General features: G+C 41.9%; 1 protein-coding gene across 2 annotated transcripts; it reads left to right on the top strand.

The window, feature by feature from the left end:
• The first annotated feature begins 8 nt into the window (after positions 1–8).
• urb2 (URB2 ribosome biogenesis homolog) lies at positions 9–16,000 on the top strand. Of its 2 annotated transcripts, XM_052064175.1 has the most exons (13): positions 30–148; positions 656–718; positions 1,730–1,873; positions 2,002–2,178; positions 2,428–3,473; positions 3,589–3,727; positions 4,790–7,166; positions 8,104–8,264; positions 8,530–8,640; positions 9,746–9,988; positions 11,422–11,518; positions 12,604–12,737; positions 15,520–15,999. In XM_052064175.1, the coding sequence occupies exons 3-13, from the start codon at positions 1,748–1,750 to the stop codon at positions 15,715–15,717; spliced, it is 4,809 nt and encodes a 1,602-aa protein (XP_051920135.1). In that variant the 5' UTR covers positions 30–148; positions 656–718; positions 1,730–1,747; the 3' UTR covers positions 15,718–15,999. The 2 variants fall into 2 exon arrangements, with proteins under 2 accessions (XP_051920136.1, XP_051920135.1); XM_052064176.1 differs by lacking the exon at positions 656–718 and having other exon boundaries at positions 9–148; positions 15,520–16,000.
• The last annotated feature ends 470 nt before the right edge of the window (positions 16,001–16,470 follow it).

The raw sequence follows: 16,470 nt of genomic DNA, 5'->3' as shown, positions 1-16,470 counted from the left end.
ATTCCGTCTTTATCTGCTTTTGACAGCCGTTTCACGACGTGTATCTCTTATCGCCGACAGGTTAACTACACCCCGCCTCGCTGTCACTGTCATATGCTGTTAAGCATTTGTCAACAGTCGGGTCAAGCCCGGTCCCTGGAAGCTGAAGGTAAATGCAAAGGAAAGTACGACAAACGATTCAACAAAACATTCATAAGGTCGATGCGTTGAGCGCAGAAACAGGAAAGGTGACCTCGATATGATACGGTCCAAAACGATTCCTCCAGTAAGATAGGATATTCAATGGCTGCTCGTGGTCGAAAACTTTGCCAGGCAAAACCAAACAATCCCAGATTGAGATAGCCCCGATGTACTTTGCTTTTTTTTAATTTCATTTTTTAATTGAAAATGTATATACGCCCCTCTTTGAAATGTGAATATGTATGATGCATGCTAAATCACCTATTCAATGACGGTCATCCATCATTTTGCTGCTGCAGAAAACAAACACAAGTAATTGTAAACGTGTGTGTTAAACATGACAACGTGCTGGATAATTGTTACAGTGCAAAAGGCCTAAAACGGTTCTTCATATTGTCCAATATGTTTTAACGAAGGTTTTCTCTGGAAAATGCACCTAAACTGTTTTCATAATTTTTCTATTGCTTTTGCCTAGTGAGCCGGGTAGAAGTTGAAAGGTCATAAATGAAAACAGGAGGCACGTGTGACTTGAGAACTCGTAAGTTGAATGAATTAATGTGATTGACATTTGTGAACTTATTGGGATTCATAAACGATATTATGGCAGAGTAATGTTTACTCTTGTTGCTCGCAGAAGAATAGGCTTTATTATTAGCCGAGGTGGTCGTTAGCAAAGTGTGCTAAATGACTAGCCATCTCTTCATAGCACACACAGTGTGCGTGGAAGATTTAAACCCTCACAATCTGGACACTGAACAGTCACAGCTAGTATGGCGTGCGCTTTTAACACTTATCGATTGTAATCTTGTTTGTTCAGCTAAAACAATCAACATTGTCTATTTATTGTAGTGGTTCTCAAACTTTTTGTACCATGTACCACTTTTAAAAAATATGTATATCATAATTAGCTTTCCCAGTGCGACAGTCATTGACCTACTCTTAAACGCAGTAGCGTATTATTCATTGCGTTTAAAAAGCAAACCAAGGCAGATTCTTATTAAAAATGTATATTTTATCGCAACCCAATGCACCATATTATTAAATACTGTTTAATCATTTACACTGCCTATAAATATAGTAAATGGAAATCTGCATTTAATAAATCAATTAAAATATATTATACATGTGTTCAATTTAAAACAAACATTGAAAAAAGATTAAAAGCAATTCTGTTTTATTTGTAAAGTGCTTTAGGCACCATCTAGTGTAGATAAAGCATTATTATAAGTGCGCTCCTTTAAAAGATAAATACAACGGAACTGTAATTGAATATACTGTATTTGATCTAAATGAAAGTTTATGCCACTGTGACATTATGTACAGTTTCAACATTAATTCAGTGTTACTTCACCTACAATGAGAGGATGCCCATTTACCCCCATTGGGACCCACCAGACTTTGAGAATCACAGATTTGTTGTATTCTAGTAACTAAATACAAAATATGCAGTCTTCTATGAATTGTTGCTGGAAAAAAACATTCATGGTAGTTTAATGGCGTAATGCACAAAATCTACTTCAGCTATAATGCTTTTCATCCTCCTCATTAGGTTTAAGTAGCAGCAACAATGGCTGCCATCTACTCAGGCATCCATCTGAAGCTAAAGAGCCCTAATACTCCATGGGAGGACAAGTTAAAGCTAGCACGTTTTGCCTGGATCTCCTCTCAGTGCTTGCTACCCAACAAGGAACAAGTAGGTGTTCTGGATCTGTGCGTTTGATAGTCATCTTTGAAATGGCTAAATTCAACTCCTTTTTTAAATTGATGTTAATTGAAGTTGTATTCATTTGTGATGCACTGCTTGACTTTGTACTGTTGTAGGTCCTGTTGGATTGGTGCACATATGCTCTTACAGGCTGGTATAATAAAAAGGTTGAGTTCTCACAAACTGTGCTCGAGGGCCTGTGGAGTTGCCTTAATGATTTCCTTCATAGTCGGAAGCTCCACATCACTCTTAAGGAGGGAAAGCCGGTCAGTGTGAGGCTCAACATGGCACAGGTGTGTGATTGTTATTAAATTGATTGACGATCGGGAACACAAGATATCTACATTACCTGTAGTGGTTTTAATGGATGAACAAAGACGCATGCATCTATAGTAAATAAATAATTCATGGAACAATGAAGTGCAACTGGATAATTTCTTGTCGCATACCTGATCATCTCTCGCGGCACTCTTGCCGCGGCACACTTACTTCTATAGTTAACTTAAAGAGTGAGAAATGATTGATGACTTTTTTTTTTCTAGCTGCTACTCAACCTCCTTGAGGAGTGTTCCGGCACCCCCACCACGCTATCAGTGGGTGTGTCCACCCTGCTGAGTGTGTGCCAGGGAATTCTCTCATCCTCTACTCTCTCATCTGTCTTCACCACCAAGTACGAGCTCATGGTCAGTCTCGTGGTTAAAGTCTGCTCCTTCGCCTGCCATCAACTACAACAAGCTCTGCCCTCAGGATCCCATCAGCCTGAACTCATAACAGACACTGTCAGTCTTCACACAGACGATCAGAACTCTCGAACCGAAGTGATTCTTAACAAAGAGCTCGAGGAGAGCCCAAAGAAAATCACCAGTGGAGCTCATGTGTTTGAGTTGTTGCTTCAGGTTTTAACGTCGTATTTATCAGTTCAGCGACGACAAGCCAATTCAAACAGAGTTTTCACCTCGGTAACAAACCAGCTCCTTGAGCCGTTATTGCTCCTCAGACACATGCTGACAGCTGCTGAGTACGCTGCGTCCCACACATATCTGAGTCTCCGCCAGCATCTTTGTAGAGACGTTCGGGTCAGGATAGACTCCATCCTTCAGTTGTCACTTTTCTCTCCTGAACACCTGGCATCCTACAAAGAGGAGCTTCTACCCTCCAAAGGGGATACTGGAAAACGTGGACCCGGTGTAACAAAAGGCCCCCTACGGCCAGCCAATGCTGTACTTTGCAAATTAGGTTCATGTGAGCCACCGCTGCCTTACTCTGTGAAATCAAACAGCGTCCCATTGCTTTTTAAATTGTTTCTTGAAAGCTACAGAAAATGTCGAGCGGAAAATGAGGAAGAGCACAGGATGCTGTGTTTCTATTACCACACAAAGTTGTTGCCTGCTTTGGAATTGTCCCCCTCTGATGGCCCCTGTTTGCCCGAAAATTGGTGTCTAGCTCTGCTGGCTATGGAATCACTGTTGAGCCAGGCACTCTCTGCAGATATTTATAATGTGGCAGGAGACAGAATAAGACATGCAGAGGTCCAGCTCACCTTCTACAAAAGCCTCGCACAAATTCTCTTCAATCAGGCCCAGCCTAGGTAAATCATTGATTTTCAACTCCCTTTTAGTGTTATGGAACTAAGATCTATATGCGTTTCAACCGGTGATGACGTGCTTTAAAACAGAATATACTGTATATTCTCTGTATTTCAGCATCCCTGCATGGTATCGCTGTTTGAAGGTGCTTCTGGGTCTCAACCACATGATTCTGGACCCATACTTTGACGAGTTGTTATCTTCAGCCTGGGTTAATGCCGACTGTATGGAAACACGAGTCCAACGGGCCCGACAGGTCTTGATGCGCTCCTTTTTTATTTTTTATTTTACAGGAATTCAGTTCATGATAGCCACCAAGCAGGACAATACAGCCCCTGATCATCCCTATGTTGCCACTGTAGGATGATGTTGGAGCTCAGTTGTTTAGATTGTGTGACATCACAGCACGCCGTCAAGACAGTGTGCGACTCAACATATGTTCAAACAAAGAAACCTAGTTGTCACCTCAGTAACTAGATCATTTTACAAAACATCCATCCATCCATGTCGCTCATTTATATGTGCGCTAAAATAATCCGGGTTTAAACAACTTTAACCCAGGCGACAATAACTATTTAAAACTAATTACCGTAGCTGAGTTTTGTTCTGCCGGATTATTTAAGATTGCTATGTGTATCTGCAAGTACATTTGTGAGTAAATTCACACAATACCGTCATTAAATTAGTACATGTAAAGGAAACAGTGCATTAATCTACTACAGGTCTATTCGCTTTAAAAGTATCTGGAGAAAAGTACGGTAGTATCTTATAAAGAGTAATGTTTTTGTTGATTCTTTGTCATCCAGGTCATGTTAACGTTTTTATGTTAACAGTGAGTGATGATTTAGTAACTAAAGAGGTCCAAGTTGGTGACAATTCCAGCAAAAGTGTGTATTTTACGACATCTTATGAGGGCCTGTTGACAAAATAAGAATAAGTTTGATCACAAATACCGATAGCTCTTGCCAAGACTTTCAATTTGAGGTATCACTCGGCGTGTTCTGCTGCAAGTAAAATGTTGCCCCTGTTCCTCCATTGAGAAATCTTAACGCAGTGTTTCCCAACCTGTACAGAAAAACAACACACGCCAAAAATGCCATTGCCAAAATTCTGCAAATAGTTATAATGGTTACACATGATGCAAAGAGGTGCAAAATGATAAGGGAAAGTACAAATAAGAGTTGGCAAAACCTCTGGAGTAGGCTGCCTACTCACCATTGCCTCGTTGAAGCTTGAAGAATTGAAATGTTTACCCGTCTAAAGCCGCACTCTTTTCAAAAATCGATGTATTTATTTATTTTTTCCCCATTCCCAACAGATGATGCTGTGCAGTCTACTCCAGACATACACCAAGCTCCGTCAGCTGCCTCGCTTCTTCTCTGAGCTCCTCTCAGTGATCTGTCAGCCATCTCTTGACAAGGGTCGACCCCCCCTTCTCTCCGCCGGCATCTCTGCCTCACTCAGGACCAGCATTCTGGATACCCCTCCCTCGCAGGGCCTTGAAATTTGCTCCTTAGTGGTGGAGAACATGAGAAAATATGTTTTACCGGGCCTGGTAAAGAAAGATGGAGAGGCAGAGAAGATGGAGATTGATGGAGTGAGTGGTGAAGAAAAGAGGGATTGGGAGCAGGAAGATGCATCAATGAAGCTTTTCAGTCTGAGCCAGCTCCTTCACATTCTTTTGTTCAGTCTGAAGACCCTAGACAATGCTTCTCCCCTTCCCTTGGTCAGACAAGGTCAAACCCTGATGGAGGAGATGCGGAAGCTTCTCCACGACCTGCTGCAGCTCTTGTCAACAGAAAGCAAGGCTACGAAAGTAAACGTGAGTTCAGTTCCGAAAGCAACAAAGAAAAGAAAAAAGAAAGTGGCCCTGGAAGAGTCTCCAAAAGCATCTAACTCTCTTTGGCAGCTGAAAACCCAAGATTCAGTTCTTCTGCTCAGATACAGTTGGATAGAAGTGGACACACTCTTTAACATCTACTGCAGCAAATACACACCTCTTGACTCCAATGCTGAAGCCTTAACAAGCATAGAGAATCTCCTAAATTCTGAGATAAATTCTGTGCGTCTGCATCCAGGCAGTCCCATCAGCTTTGTTCATCTGAAGCTCCTCACTTTGCAACAGATAAAGAAAGTTCTGTTGGACTCAGCCTCACTCGCAGAACCGAGTACCTCAGAGTCCCTGCAAAGGGCAGTCGGATTTATTTTGGCTAGAGATGAGCTCCGGTTATGTTCAGAAGGAGATCATATGTGGGACGGGCAGATGAGCAGTGTGGACTCCAGCACTCACCGTGTTGCACACTGGTTTGTGGTCATATCTAACCTACCTTTGCTGGCCCCCTACCTGAACAGGGAAGACGCGAACTGCATCGCAAATGTTCTGGTTACGTCGTTGCTGAGCAAGCAGTCCAGCAGATGCAAAGATCAACTCTCTGTCTCCCTCATATCCTCACAGCTTATCCACAGCTCCGTTCTGGGCGAGTTGCCATCGCTCTTCTCCGCTACTGTTGGTTCCCTCTCGCAGAGGATTTTTGGGGTTCTAACAGCCGCGCATGCCCCTCAAGTTTGTCCCACCCTCGAGAAGTATCAGGAAGCACAAAATGGTGAGATGGAGCTTTTGTCCGCCTTGGTGAAACAGACCATTGTAGAGGACATGAGCGTGTGCTCACAGTCTGGCAAAGTGTTTGTTCTTTTGAGCGACGCTCAAACCAAAGAGCTGATAGACCTCCTGTCAATCTTTTCAAGCCTTAACCCAGATGGGCTGAACTCTCAGGACTTGTCATGCATTTTCCTCCTCCTTGCCTTCATGCTCACATCCACCGCTTGTTATTCAGAAGCTTCATATTCAGCGCATTGTTGCGCAGGATTCCAAGTGAAGCTGCTCAAGGTACTTGCTTGTCTTGTGGAGGGCAAAAACTTCCATAGTGTTCTGAAGATCATTCACGGCGGCACTCTGCTGCAGGCTGTGGTGTCCACGATGCTCTGGCACAGCAAGAAAGGACGATTCAGCTCCACCGGTAGCTCTGATTGGTTGGATTTGATGAAAGCCACGCAGGACTTCATCATATATTTGATCAACTTAATTCTGATCAGGAACAGCAGCGTGCGTCTCAATCTGGACCAGATTGCCTCATTTCTTACCAGTGAGGACACCACATCAAATCCTGGCGGCTCTATCATGTCTGTTCATCTTCGACTGGCATCGTTGGCCGCCACCTCCAAGGCGATGGCCTCTTACCTGGGAAGGAGTAAATCGATGGATCAAACCTTGACCCAATCCCTTGCAAGAATTGCATCTTCAATGGGATCAGCTGTGGAATCGGTTCTGAAGGCCCAGAATGTCGGCGAGGCTGGTATGCAGCCGACCTGCTTGCTCAGTCCAGCCTTTGTGGTCGACACCGTCACGGTCATGCTGCGGTGTGAGATGTCCTCCTTGGCGGTGGGGGGCAACGACAAGACCATCTTGCGCCAGGAGAATCTCTATCCGGGTTTCTGCCAGCAGATTCTGAAAGAGATGAACTCGGCAGCCAGACCCATTGATTTCCTAGTTTCATCTTTGCATTTCCTCTCAGCGTTCTACATGGCAGCGATGAAGACGGGAGAAGAGGAGCAGGAGAAAGAGGAAGAAAAGAAAGTAAAAGCAATGGATGAGTTGTATGCTCAGATCATTCAAAATGTACACAAACTTTTGACAGGTATGTTCTTCCTTTCTGCAGCCATACAAATGACCGGTAATTGATGCACTATATCTGGACCAAAGTATTAGGGAGTGAAAATAATAATAATAATAATAATACATTTTATTTATAAGCGCCTTTCAAGACACCCAAGGACACTTTACAATAACAAAAAAACACACCAAAATAAGGACTATTTGAGAGCATTGCAGCTCAAACAGCTTCAACTCTTCTTGAGTGAGTGCTGATTTTGGTTGTTGATGTGAGCGGGAATTCTTTTACCCATACAAAGATGGGTGGCAGCAAGCTACATTTACTCGATTGCAATCACTTAAGAAACATTTGGGAGGAATTTTACTTGTCAGAGTACTTTTGATCAGATTTTTTTCAGTTTTTACTACATTTACTCTGTTGCATTGCTCTACTTTCTGGCAGCTGGTACTCGTAATTTTTTGGGATTTATTCCTGTTTGTTAGATTTTTTTTATCCCCCTTGTCAGAGAGACTTGTGTCTCCTGGCTCCGTTTTATCACTCCAACAGATTGTGATGTTCCACTCTGAACTCGTCAAAGCATGCCTTTATGTCAGTGATTTTCAACAAGTATGTCGCGGCATGCTAGTGTGTTATGAGAGATCCAATTTCACTTACCGGTAATTGGACCAAAAAGTATGATTTATTCACTTAAGTATCTTGGTTAATCTAGCTACACCGGTCACATATAGTGATAGGCAGAACAGCTAAATGCTCTTCCATTGGATGGCAGAAGGTTCATAATTTACTTTGATATCCTCTACCGGTTACCATTCATACAACAAAATAATCAAGGCAATGACAAAACCTTTTGTTTTATGCATTTTCTGATGAGGCATTTTTTCTTATTTCTTTCTCTGACGTGTTGTTTCAAAGACTTTTGTGAAATTAAGTTTATAAACTAAATGATTCTATTTTCTTGTAGCTCCATGGCTATCCCCATGTGACGTGTGTGAGCTGGAGCCAGCCGTGCAGAATCTGCTGCACCACCTGCTGGAGAACAGCACCCCCTGCAAGTTCAGCATGTTGCTGACTATGATCAACAATGGGTTGGACACTTGCAAGCTGAGCGCTGGCAATTACAAGGTTAGATTTTCTTCTTGTGTTTTTGCGCTGGCAGAATAACTTGACACGGGTCCCAATATTATCAGCATGTTTATTATCGTGGCTGTAGTTTGCAGTGTTGTCAACCATCTTTGTATCATTTTTAGATCTGTTTCTAAAATATGTGCCACAGTTCTTGTTTTAGTCATCATTCAGTTGTGCAGACATTTTATATTGCAACAAATGAGTGTACAGTATTGGACAAAAGCCTGTTATCTCACTCTTCCCTCGATCTACTCGTCTCCAGGAAGTGCTGGCTGTTGTCATCATTGCCAAGTTGCTGTCCTGCTGTCAGTTACCTGAACCTTGCTCCAAAGCTCTGTGGTTGGTTGCACCGCAAATTCTGTCTGCTATGGTGGTAAGCAAAATGTACACATACTGTAAGAAACGTGTGAGCACAGAACATGACAGACATTGTTGTTGTGTTTTTTTTTTTTAATTTACGGTACTTTACTGGCATGTCCAAATGTACCGGTACACTCATCATTTTGTACAAATTATTTTTAATGCAGTCAGAGGGAGAACTCTGGAATGACTCACAGTAATGTGCACAATCAGACCTTTGGGGGGGGGGGAGCAGAAAGAGAAACTCAAGAGGTCGTTAGTCGTACTGTGATTCCTCATCTCTAATCATTCACTGACAGCCTGCCAGAAGAACATGTGACAACCGTTAGGAGTGACTTGTCAGCCAAATGACAATCTCACACACTCGCGCGTGCGATGCTTGGTTCATATAATGAAGCTCCAATGTGTTTTGCATCAGACGAGCCAGAAGCACCACTTGTTTACATACAATCATGCATAAGGCCCCCCCAAAAAAGTTAAGTTGTGCACCCTATCTACAAAATGTTTTCAATATGCAGCTTTTTGAACAGATTGTTCTGGGTTAATTTGGAACCATTATAAATAATCAGTGATTCAAAACAATTGCATGAGACAAAGTTTTCCCTGCTGTGGTATCTTGCCAGAATACGAGTAACTCAATTATGGTATGCCCCCCACCTCCATGAAAAAAAAAATCCATGATTTTTGTTTAGCCTGTTTATTACCCATTACCGTTGACCTCCCCGGCTGTGATGTCCTTGGGCTGTGGAAGAACCAATCATATTTTTGTGAAGACAAATACAGATGGACATAATATTCATGAATTTATATGAAAGTCCTCTTGCAATGTGCCAAGTGGCGAAGTGACCCACAAGATCCAGTACAATGAGAGACACTGAAAAAAAGCTTCTTGTGTATTATTGGCACCCACTTTGTCATGCCTTTTACCACCTGATTGGAGAGGTACTCTGTTACCGGCGTATATTGCGCATGATTTTTAAACCAGTCAGAGGGATTCCGATTGAAAAATAGTCGCAGTAGTACTGTGCCACGAACATAGCAGAGTTATTTATGTACATTAGTTTTTGTTTGTCTACCACAAAAATGTATTGATGCCATACCATCCATCTTTGCTATAGTTTCTTGTACGGTCATCCAGTCAGGTCACGAGCTTGGCCGTGACCTTCACCATTCCTACCGTGACAGCGATGACGACGCTGCTGCGCCAGGGCGAGGGTCTAATTCGAAACCCTCATCACGTAGTCTTGATCCTCGGAGCGCTTCATGCTGTGCCGCTTGACCATCTGACTGCGGTTGTTTACCAGTCAGCGTTCTTGGCTATTCACGAGGCGCTTTTTGCCATCATCCAGTGTCATACTCAGGTATGTGTACTCAATGTGCATGTGTGTAAATATACACAGTGATAATTGAATCTCAGTGTTGTACCTGTCCGTCCAAACTTTTATTGTCATGATTCCCACCCATGGGATGATTCCCATCCAGTGGAAAACATCCAGTTTCACTTATTTTGCTGAAATATTCTTTTTTTTTTATTACAGATATATCTATGGGTCTAACTATGTTCCTGGGTGGGTTGCATTAAAAAAAAACAACTAACGAAAGTAATGATTGAAATAGTACTTAGTAGCCTTAACTGTTACTCAAACGATAGTTGGCCAAGTTTACTTACAATACAATACAATACAATACATGCTGATTTATATAGCGCTTTCACAACAGCGGCAGCTCACGCCTGACTTTTAATATTCTGCATGCCCCTATATGTTGCTGGCATAGAAAGATGACCAAAGGTACACTTGTAATTCTTAAATAATATTTATAAAAAATACATTGATTCATTTCTCGTGGCACCCATGGTATTTGCTTACTCAGATGTTCTAGTTGTGCATGGAAATACCAATATAAATTAGAATTTTGTGCGCACATTAGATCTATTCGCCGCAAATTAGTAGTGTGTTCTCACGTTTTATCTGTATTGTGGCCGGCCAGTATTAGTATTGTCATGTTTGGACCTCCGTAACAAACAATGCAGCTGCATTGACTAAATGCAGGCAAAAACCTTCTAACTCACTTCAGATGTATTTCAAATTGAAAGACTGCAGCGGAGGAGACTGCCTGAGAGAGTGGTGGTGGGGGTGGGGTTTTAGTGTAGCGGTGCAGCAAAGAACGAATTTGTTGACGAGGAAGCAGGAGAAGAGACGAGGAAGATGTGACTGGACTGCACAATGCGGGTTAAGTGGAACAGGAAAGTGAGCTGAAGTGGTGAGGTGTGATAGGTCAGAGTGTTGGCCGGGGGGGGGCGAGAGTGCTAGCATTTACTGATGGAAACCTTGTGAGTTGATGACATCATCTTACTCTCCTCATCCTCCGCAAGGCCATTGTAGCTTCAATTGAACAAATACTGATGTGACGATGAGTCACTTGGGGATTCTACAAGCACTCGGTACCTTGCTCAAGGGTAACTCCACATTTCTGGCTCTCTAAGTCCTCAACCTTTCCTGAGAGACTGATATACAACTGCCAAGCAGGAATGTGGATTCAATTTTTCTTGAGTGTCGGCAATGTCAGTGAAGCAGCTGATATGGTACATCATAAAGCAGAGGTTCCCAACCTTATCACGCTCCCTTGAAACCTTGAAATGTGGCTTTGCACACACTAAATCATTTGAAGCTGTAGAAGGCAAATATGTACTACACCAGAGCATTTTTCCACGACTAAATACAATTGCTATCAAGCTTCTTTATTCTTTCTTGTCTGACATTTTGCTTTTTGTCCCTTCCTCGTATGCATTCAGGTGATGCTGAATGCCGCGCCATCATTCTTGAATGTCTTTTACCGTCTAGTCACTTCCATCATGCAGGAAGGTCGGCAGAGAGGAGCCGCCGACACAGGTACATTTGTCCTATTTTAATTAAATGAAACTGACCTCAAAGTCAGACTTTAGTCTGAGCAAGGATTATTTTTTCATCGACTTGGAAATTTGATATATAAAAGGATTATTGTGACTTTTCCTCCGTGACATCTAACAATGGGCTTAATCTTTTCATCCAGGAGGTATGAGTATGTATTTCTTTTTTTTTAACTTCAAGTACAAGTGTAAAAAATATCCCAGCAATGTGTCTACATTTACAGGCAGCCAAGATCATGACAAGATCATCCCCAACTTTTATTGTAACTAATCAGGCGTCTCTAAAAAGTTTTAATTATCTGATTATCTTAGTGGAGAGGTTTTCAAACATTCCACCCAATGAAAATGTATTTAAATGAAGAGTTAAATACAAAGGAACTGTACTTTTGTGTGTGTGCGTGCGTGCGTGTTTCGTGTGTACCGTTAGAGGGAACCAACATATCACAAATGGTACCCGTCGTACCACACTTGAAAAGCACACACTGTTTTCGCAACCTTCGCTGGGTTCTGCCTCCAAGGCAAAGGCAGATCAATTGAAAAGTATTTTCCATTGCCCCTCTGTGGCAATTTTGTGAGATGTCTGTACAAGAAAACAGTTTTAAAAACTTCCCTCTGACTCGCGTTTTTCAAGAAATAATTTCTCAGAGACAAAAAACCGATTTGACATATGGATGAAAGGCCAATGCATGAGAATTGTTTTTAAAGAATATTGCTATAAACAGTATTCAGTGTCTCACCCTAGTTCGTCAGCCCTAACCGCAGCAGAAGATGCCAACAGAAAGAGTTTGTATGGTTTTAAGGACTAAAATCATAATAAAATGCTCACAAGCAGCTCTAAACATCCCGTCGAATGTTTGGTGAACCGCGTATGTTTTATCAGTCCTGTATACTTTTTCCACAAACCCCTCATCCGCTACTTTAATTAACCCTATTTCGTTGTGATGTTGATTTACGACTTTGCTTTGGAGACATTTTAGCTTGTTTTATAGCAGCTACAATCTGCTGGTGTATTTTGTAGTTGAAGTATTGACTCGCTGGTTAATGAATCATGTCAATGTGTGGTTGCAGGTGGAGAAAGTGAAGTGTATCTTCAGTGCTCTCGGCTGGTAGAACGGATGTACTCGCACATTGCCGCCATCTCTGAGAACTTCACCACACTGTCTGCCTTCATGGTGGCTCAGTATGTCACAGAACTGCAAAAGGTACACACACGCACACACTTGAGGGATTCCTGTGATTTATTTTTCCAATACTGACCAAGCTTTGGAAAATAGCTTTAATGGGTGACAGACGTCATACATAGTCACCAATCCAAAGCCATCTGTCATTAGTGTCAAGTGTTTTTTATGCAGCTGTGAGTGGCACACACACACACACACACACACACACACACACACACACACACACACACAAAAAAGAGACAGAGGTATCTCATTTGATTTAGGGATGTAGCTCTGTTGGCTTACATTAACATTCAGCGGAGCTGTGATATTTTAACCCCAAGAAGAAAAGTCGAAGTTTTTCTGTCAGCGCTGTTTAAAATGTTCTCAAATCTGTGCGAAGGGTCTCAGGATTACTCAAGCCCCATGTGCTGGAATTAAGCTTTTGGCTTGATGTTGGATCAAGGCGCGGTGACTCACGTCTGGCTTGTGAATATGGTTCCGCTCCGCTACCAGACTGTATTTAATGCGACGCCTACTTGACTCAGCATTTCGCAATAGAATTAACACATTTTGAAGAGGAGATGGGGACAAACGGCCAAATGAATGGACAGGCTGATGGAAAAGGCAGGAGGAGGGGTTTATTTAAGTCATCAAACCCTGTGATGTGTGGACTTTTTAAACGGCAACTTCATGCAAGTCTAATGTAATTTAGCCTTGTCTCTGTCCTGATTCTGAGACACACATTAAACTTTCCAAGAAGCAGTCTTGTATGATTTCTCCAAAATGTGAATCATGTATTTACAAGGACAACATTATTTTATGATTTGAATTTAAAATAGGGCTGAATACAAATTTGCAAATTGAAGTAGTAGTCAAAAAACTAAAATATATCTCGACACGGAGCGCACAGTGAACAAAAGCACAGAAACCGAGCAGCAAACCAGAGTTCTTCAAATCTTTTCCATCAAGTACCACTTAATCAAATATTATACTTCACTCTGCAAGTACCACCATCATAAGTGTTCACCACCAGAATTTGTCAAAAATGAGGCGGAAGTATGGTCGAAAAGAACCTACTGAAATAACAATTCAATTCAAATGTATTGCACATACAAGGTAAAGGTTGTACCTACATATTTGTGCTAAAAGATAAAATGCAAACGCATTGTTCCTAAAAGTTCAATACAACTGAATGGTACTTAACAAATGTACAGTATTGTATTGAAGAAAAAAAACGTTATTTTCCTATGCACAGCTTGAACTTTTAATATAGTGGTTCTTTTGCATACCATTCGCAATAGCCCACTTACCACACTTTGAAAGCCAGTGAACTAAACATTTGCTTTTTCAGGTCTCCGGTAGCTGGAAAGTATTTACCGCAATTCACTTTTTCCAAATGTTGTTGTCACAGCATTATTTCAAGATGCATTCGATATTTTTTTCCCCTAAAATTTCTCCTTCACAGCACCCTATAATGAGACTGCGGGGCGGGAGGGGGGACTTTTCCATCGACCTCTTGTCTCTGTGGTCTATCTGTAGGCAATTCATGCATGGTTCATGCGCTGACAAGCACTTTCAACTTTGGGACCGTACAAAGATTGGAACTTGATTGCCGAAAGATTTTTTGGGGAGTCAACTTCATTAATCGAATACATAATTGATATTTTTTCATCACAGTTACAGCAGCTTTGGATAAACTTGCTTCTTCTAAACAGCTCCTTCTTCACCACGACAGACCGATACAGCGTCCGCTTTTCAGTAATAACAAAAACCTTTAATTTTTGACGATTTAATAAATAAAAACAATAGGCATAATCCCTGGATTCATTTTTCTGTTGCCAGAAGACTGCTACAAGCATTTGCCTGGCCGCTGTAACAAATGTCTGTCTTTTTTTGGTTAACCATTTTTGTGGTTGACAAAAAACTCCACAAAAACTCCTCAAAAAAATCTTTCAGCAATCAAGTTCCAATCTTTGTAAGGTCCCAATTTCATGTATTTTATTTCCCCCCGCCCCTGCTGTTGCAGTCTGTCTGCACATTTATAATGTAATGGCTCCTCAGGAAGAACAATCAACTGCTTTTGAAACACGTTCAATTGCGACTTTCCAAAACTCATTTACTGCCAGCCCCAACATGCACCGTTGATAGATAGACTGTATATTGCTGTCAGTGGCAGTCAATGAGTAACATTGACATCAGTGTACAGCTCTTTGAAAACTCTTGATGTTCTGCTCACGGCATCTGTCATCATCATTGCCTTCTCGACTGCTCAATGTTTTTTTTTCTATTTGACAAATAGTAGATGTATTACGCCCGTTCATTTCTCTTTTCAAAACCTGGTTTTGGCTCGAGGTTTTCTGTTGTGAAATTTATGAACTGGATGTGCTTTGCAAATGATAGCCATTGTGGCGGCGTGCACTGGTTGCACTTTGCGTGCCCCTTTGAGCATGTACACCTTCACACAACTTGTGTGCGCCCGTTTATAGCATCATATCATGAAATATTCATTTTCTGATCATTTTAGTGTTTACAAATATCATAGGAGCACTGCACACAATAATTTTAGCACCAATACTAATGCTACCACAAAGAGAGAGCTTATCCTGGCCAGTCAAGCAAAATAATAGAGCACTAAATTAGACAATCTGGTGTTGCCATGACAACAAAGACTGTATTCTCAATGCTACAAAGCAGTGGACTGTCAAAATTATTTTTAAGATAGATTTTGAAGGTTAATGTTGATTTACTTGGAGGAGGCTCACCTTATTTGAAGCCCTTTGTTCTTTTTCTTCAACAACACCTCTTATTCTTGTCTCTTCAGGTGACTCTGCGGCCAGACATCAAGCTGCACCTGACAGAAGGAATCTACCACATACTGGACTTATGTCTGGAGCATGATATCAAGTTCCTAACAACGAGCTTGCAGACCGGAGTCCGTGAGGTGTTTAACGAGCTCTACAGTAGCTACACCCACTACCACAAACCCCAAAGACAAGGAGAAGACAAATACACTGTTTGAAAAGACACAATAGGCTCCAATTTGGGTCCGGGTCACCCCCAAATTGTGATGTCCTTCAAATGGATTATCACACAACCATTTAACATATTGTCTGACAGGCAATGGCATCCAACAGTGTGGTTGTGTCTTGTTCACCTTTTTTACATATTGAAACTGATCATGTATCAAGACAGAGGAGCATTATCATTGTCCCTTTATCTAACGTACTTTTTCGAGTGTGTAGTAAGATGTCAAGTCAACTTTGCCAAATGTGATACATGTTAATAATTAATAATTAAATGATGTGAAGGGGGGCGGCCCGGTAGTCCAGTGGTTAGCACGTCGGCTTCGCAGTGCAGAGGTACCGGGTTCGATTCCAGCTCCGGCCTCCCTGTGTGGAGTTTGCATGTTCTCCCCGGGCCTGCGTGGGTTTTCTCCGGGTGCTCCGGTTTCCTCCCACATTCCAAAAATATGCATGGCAGGCTGATTGAACACTCCAACTTGTCCCTAGGTGTGAGTGTGAGTGCGAATGGTTGTTCGTTTCTGTGTGCCCTGCGATTGGCTGGCAACCGATTCAGGGTGTCCCCCGCCTACTGCCCGGAGACGGCTGGGATGGGCTCCAGCACCCCCCGCGACCCTAGTGAGGATCAAGCGGTACGGAAGATGAATGAATGAATGAATGATGTGAAGGAAAATTGTAAATAGTACTGCGATTTATCCATTTGTGTTCATATTGTATTTAATTGAAAGATGTTTGTTGTTGTTTTTTTCTCT

This window comes from Hippocampus zosterae, chromosome 4 (genome assembly GCF_025434085.1).
Source record: "Hippocampus zosterae strain Florida chromosome 4, ASM2543408v3, whole genome shotgun sequence".
NCBI lineage: Eukaryota > Metazoa > Chordata > Actinopteri > Syngnathiformes > Syngnathidae > Hippocampus > Hippocampus zosterae.
The sequence above is the reverse complement of the archived record's forward strand: the minus strand, read 5'-3'. Positions and strand labels throughout refer to the sequence as shown.

Coding starts and splice junctions, on each gene's coding strand:
- urb2 (XM_052064176.1), top strand. CDS start 1,748: ATGGCTGCCATCTACTCAGGCATCCATCTGAAGCTAAAGAGCCCTAAT. Junction 1,874..2,001: donor TGCTACCCAACAAGGAACAA/GTAGGTGTTCTG, acceptor GTACTGTTGTAG/GTCCTGTTGGATTGGTGCAC. Junction 3,474..3,588: donor TTCAATCAGGCCCAGCCTAG/GTAAATCATTGA, acceptor TCTGTATTTCAG/CATCCCTGCATGGTATCGCT.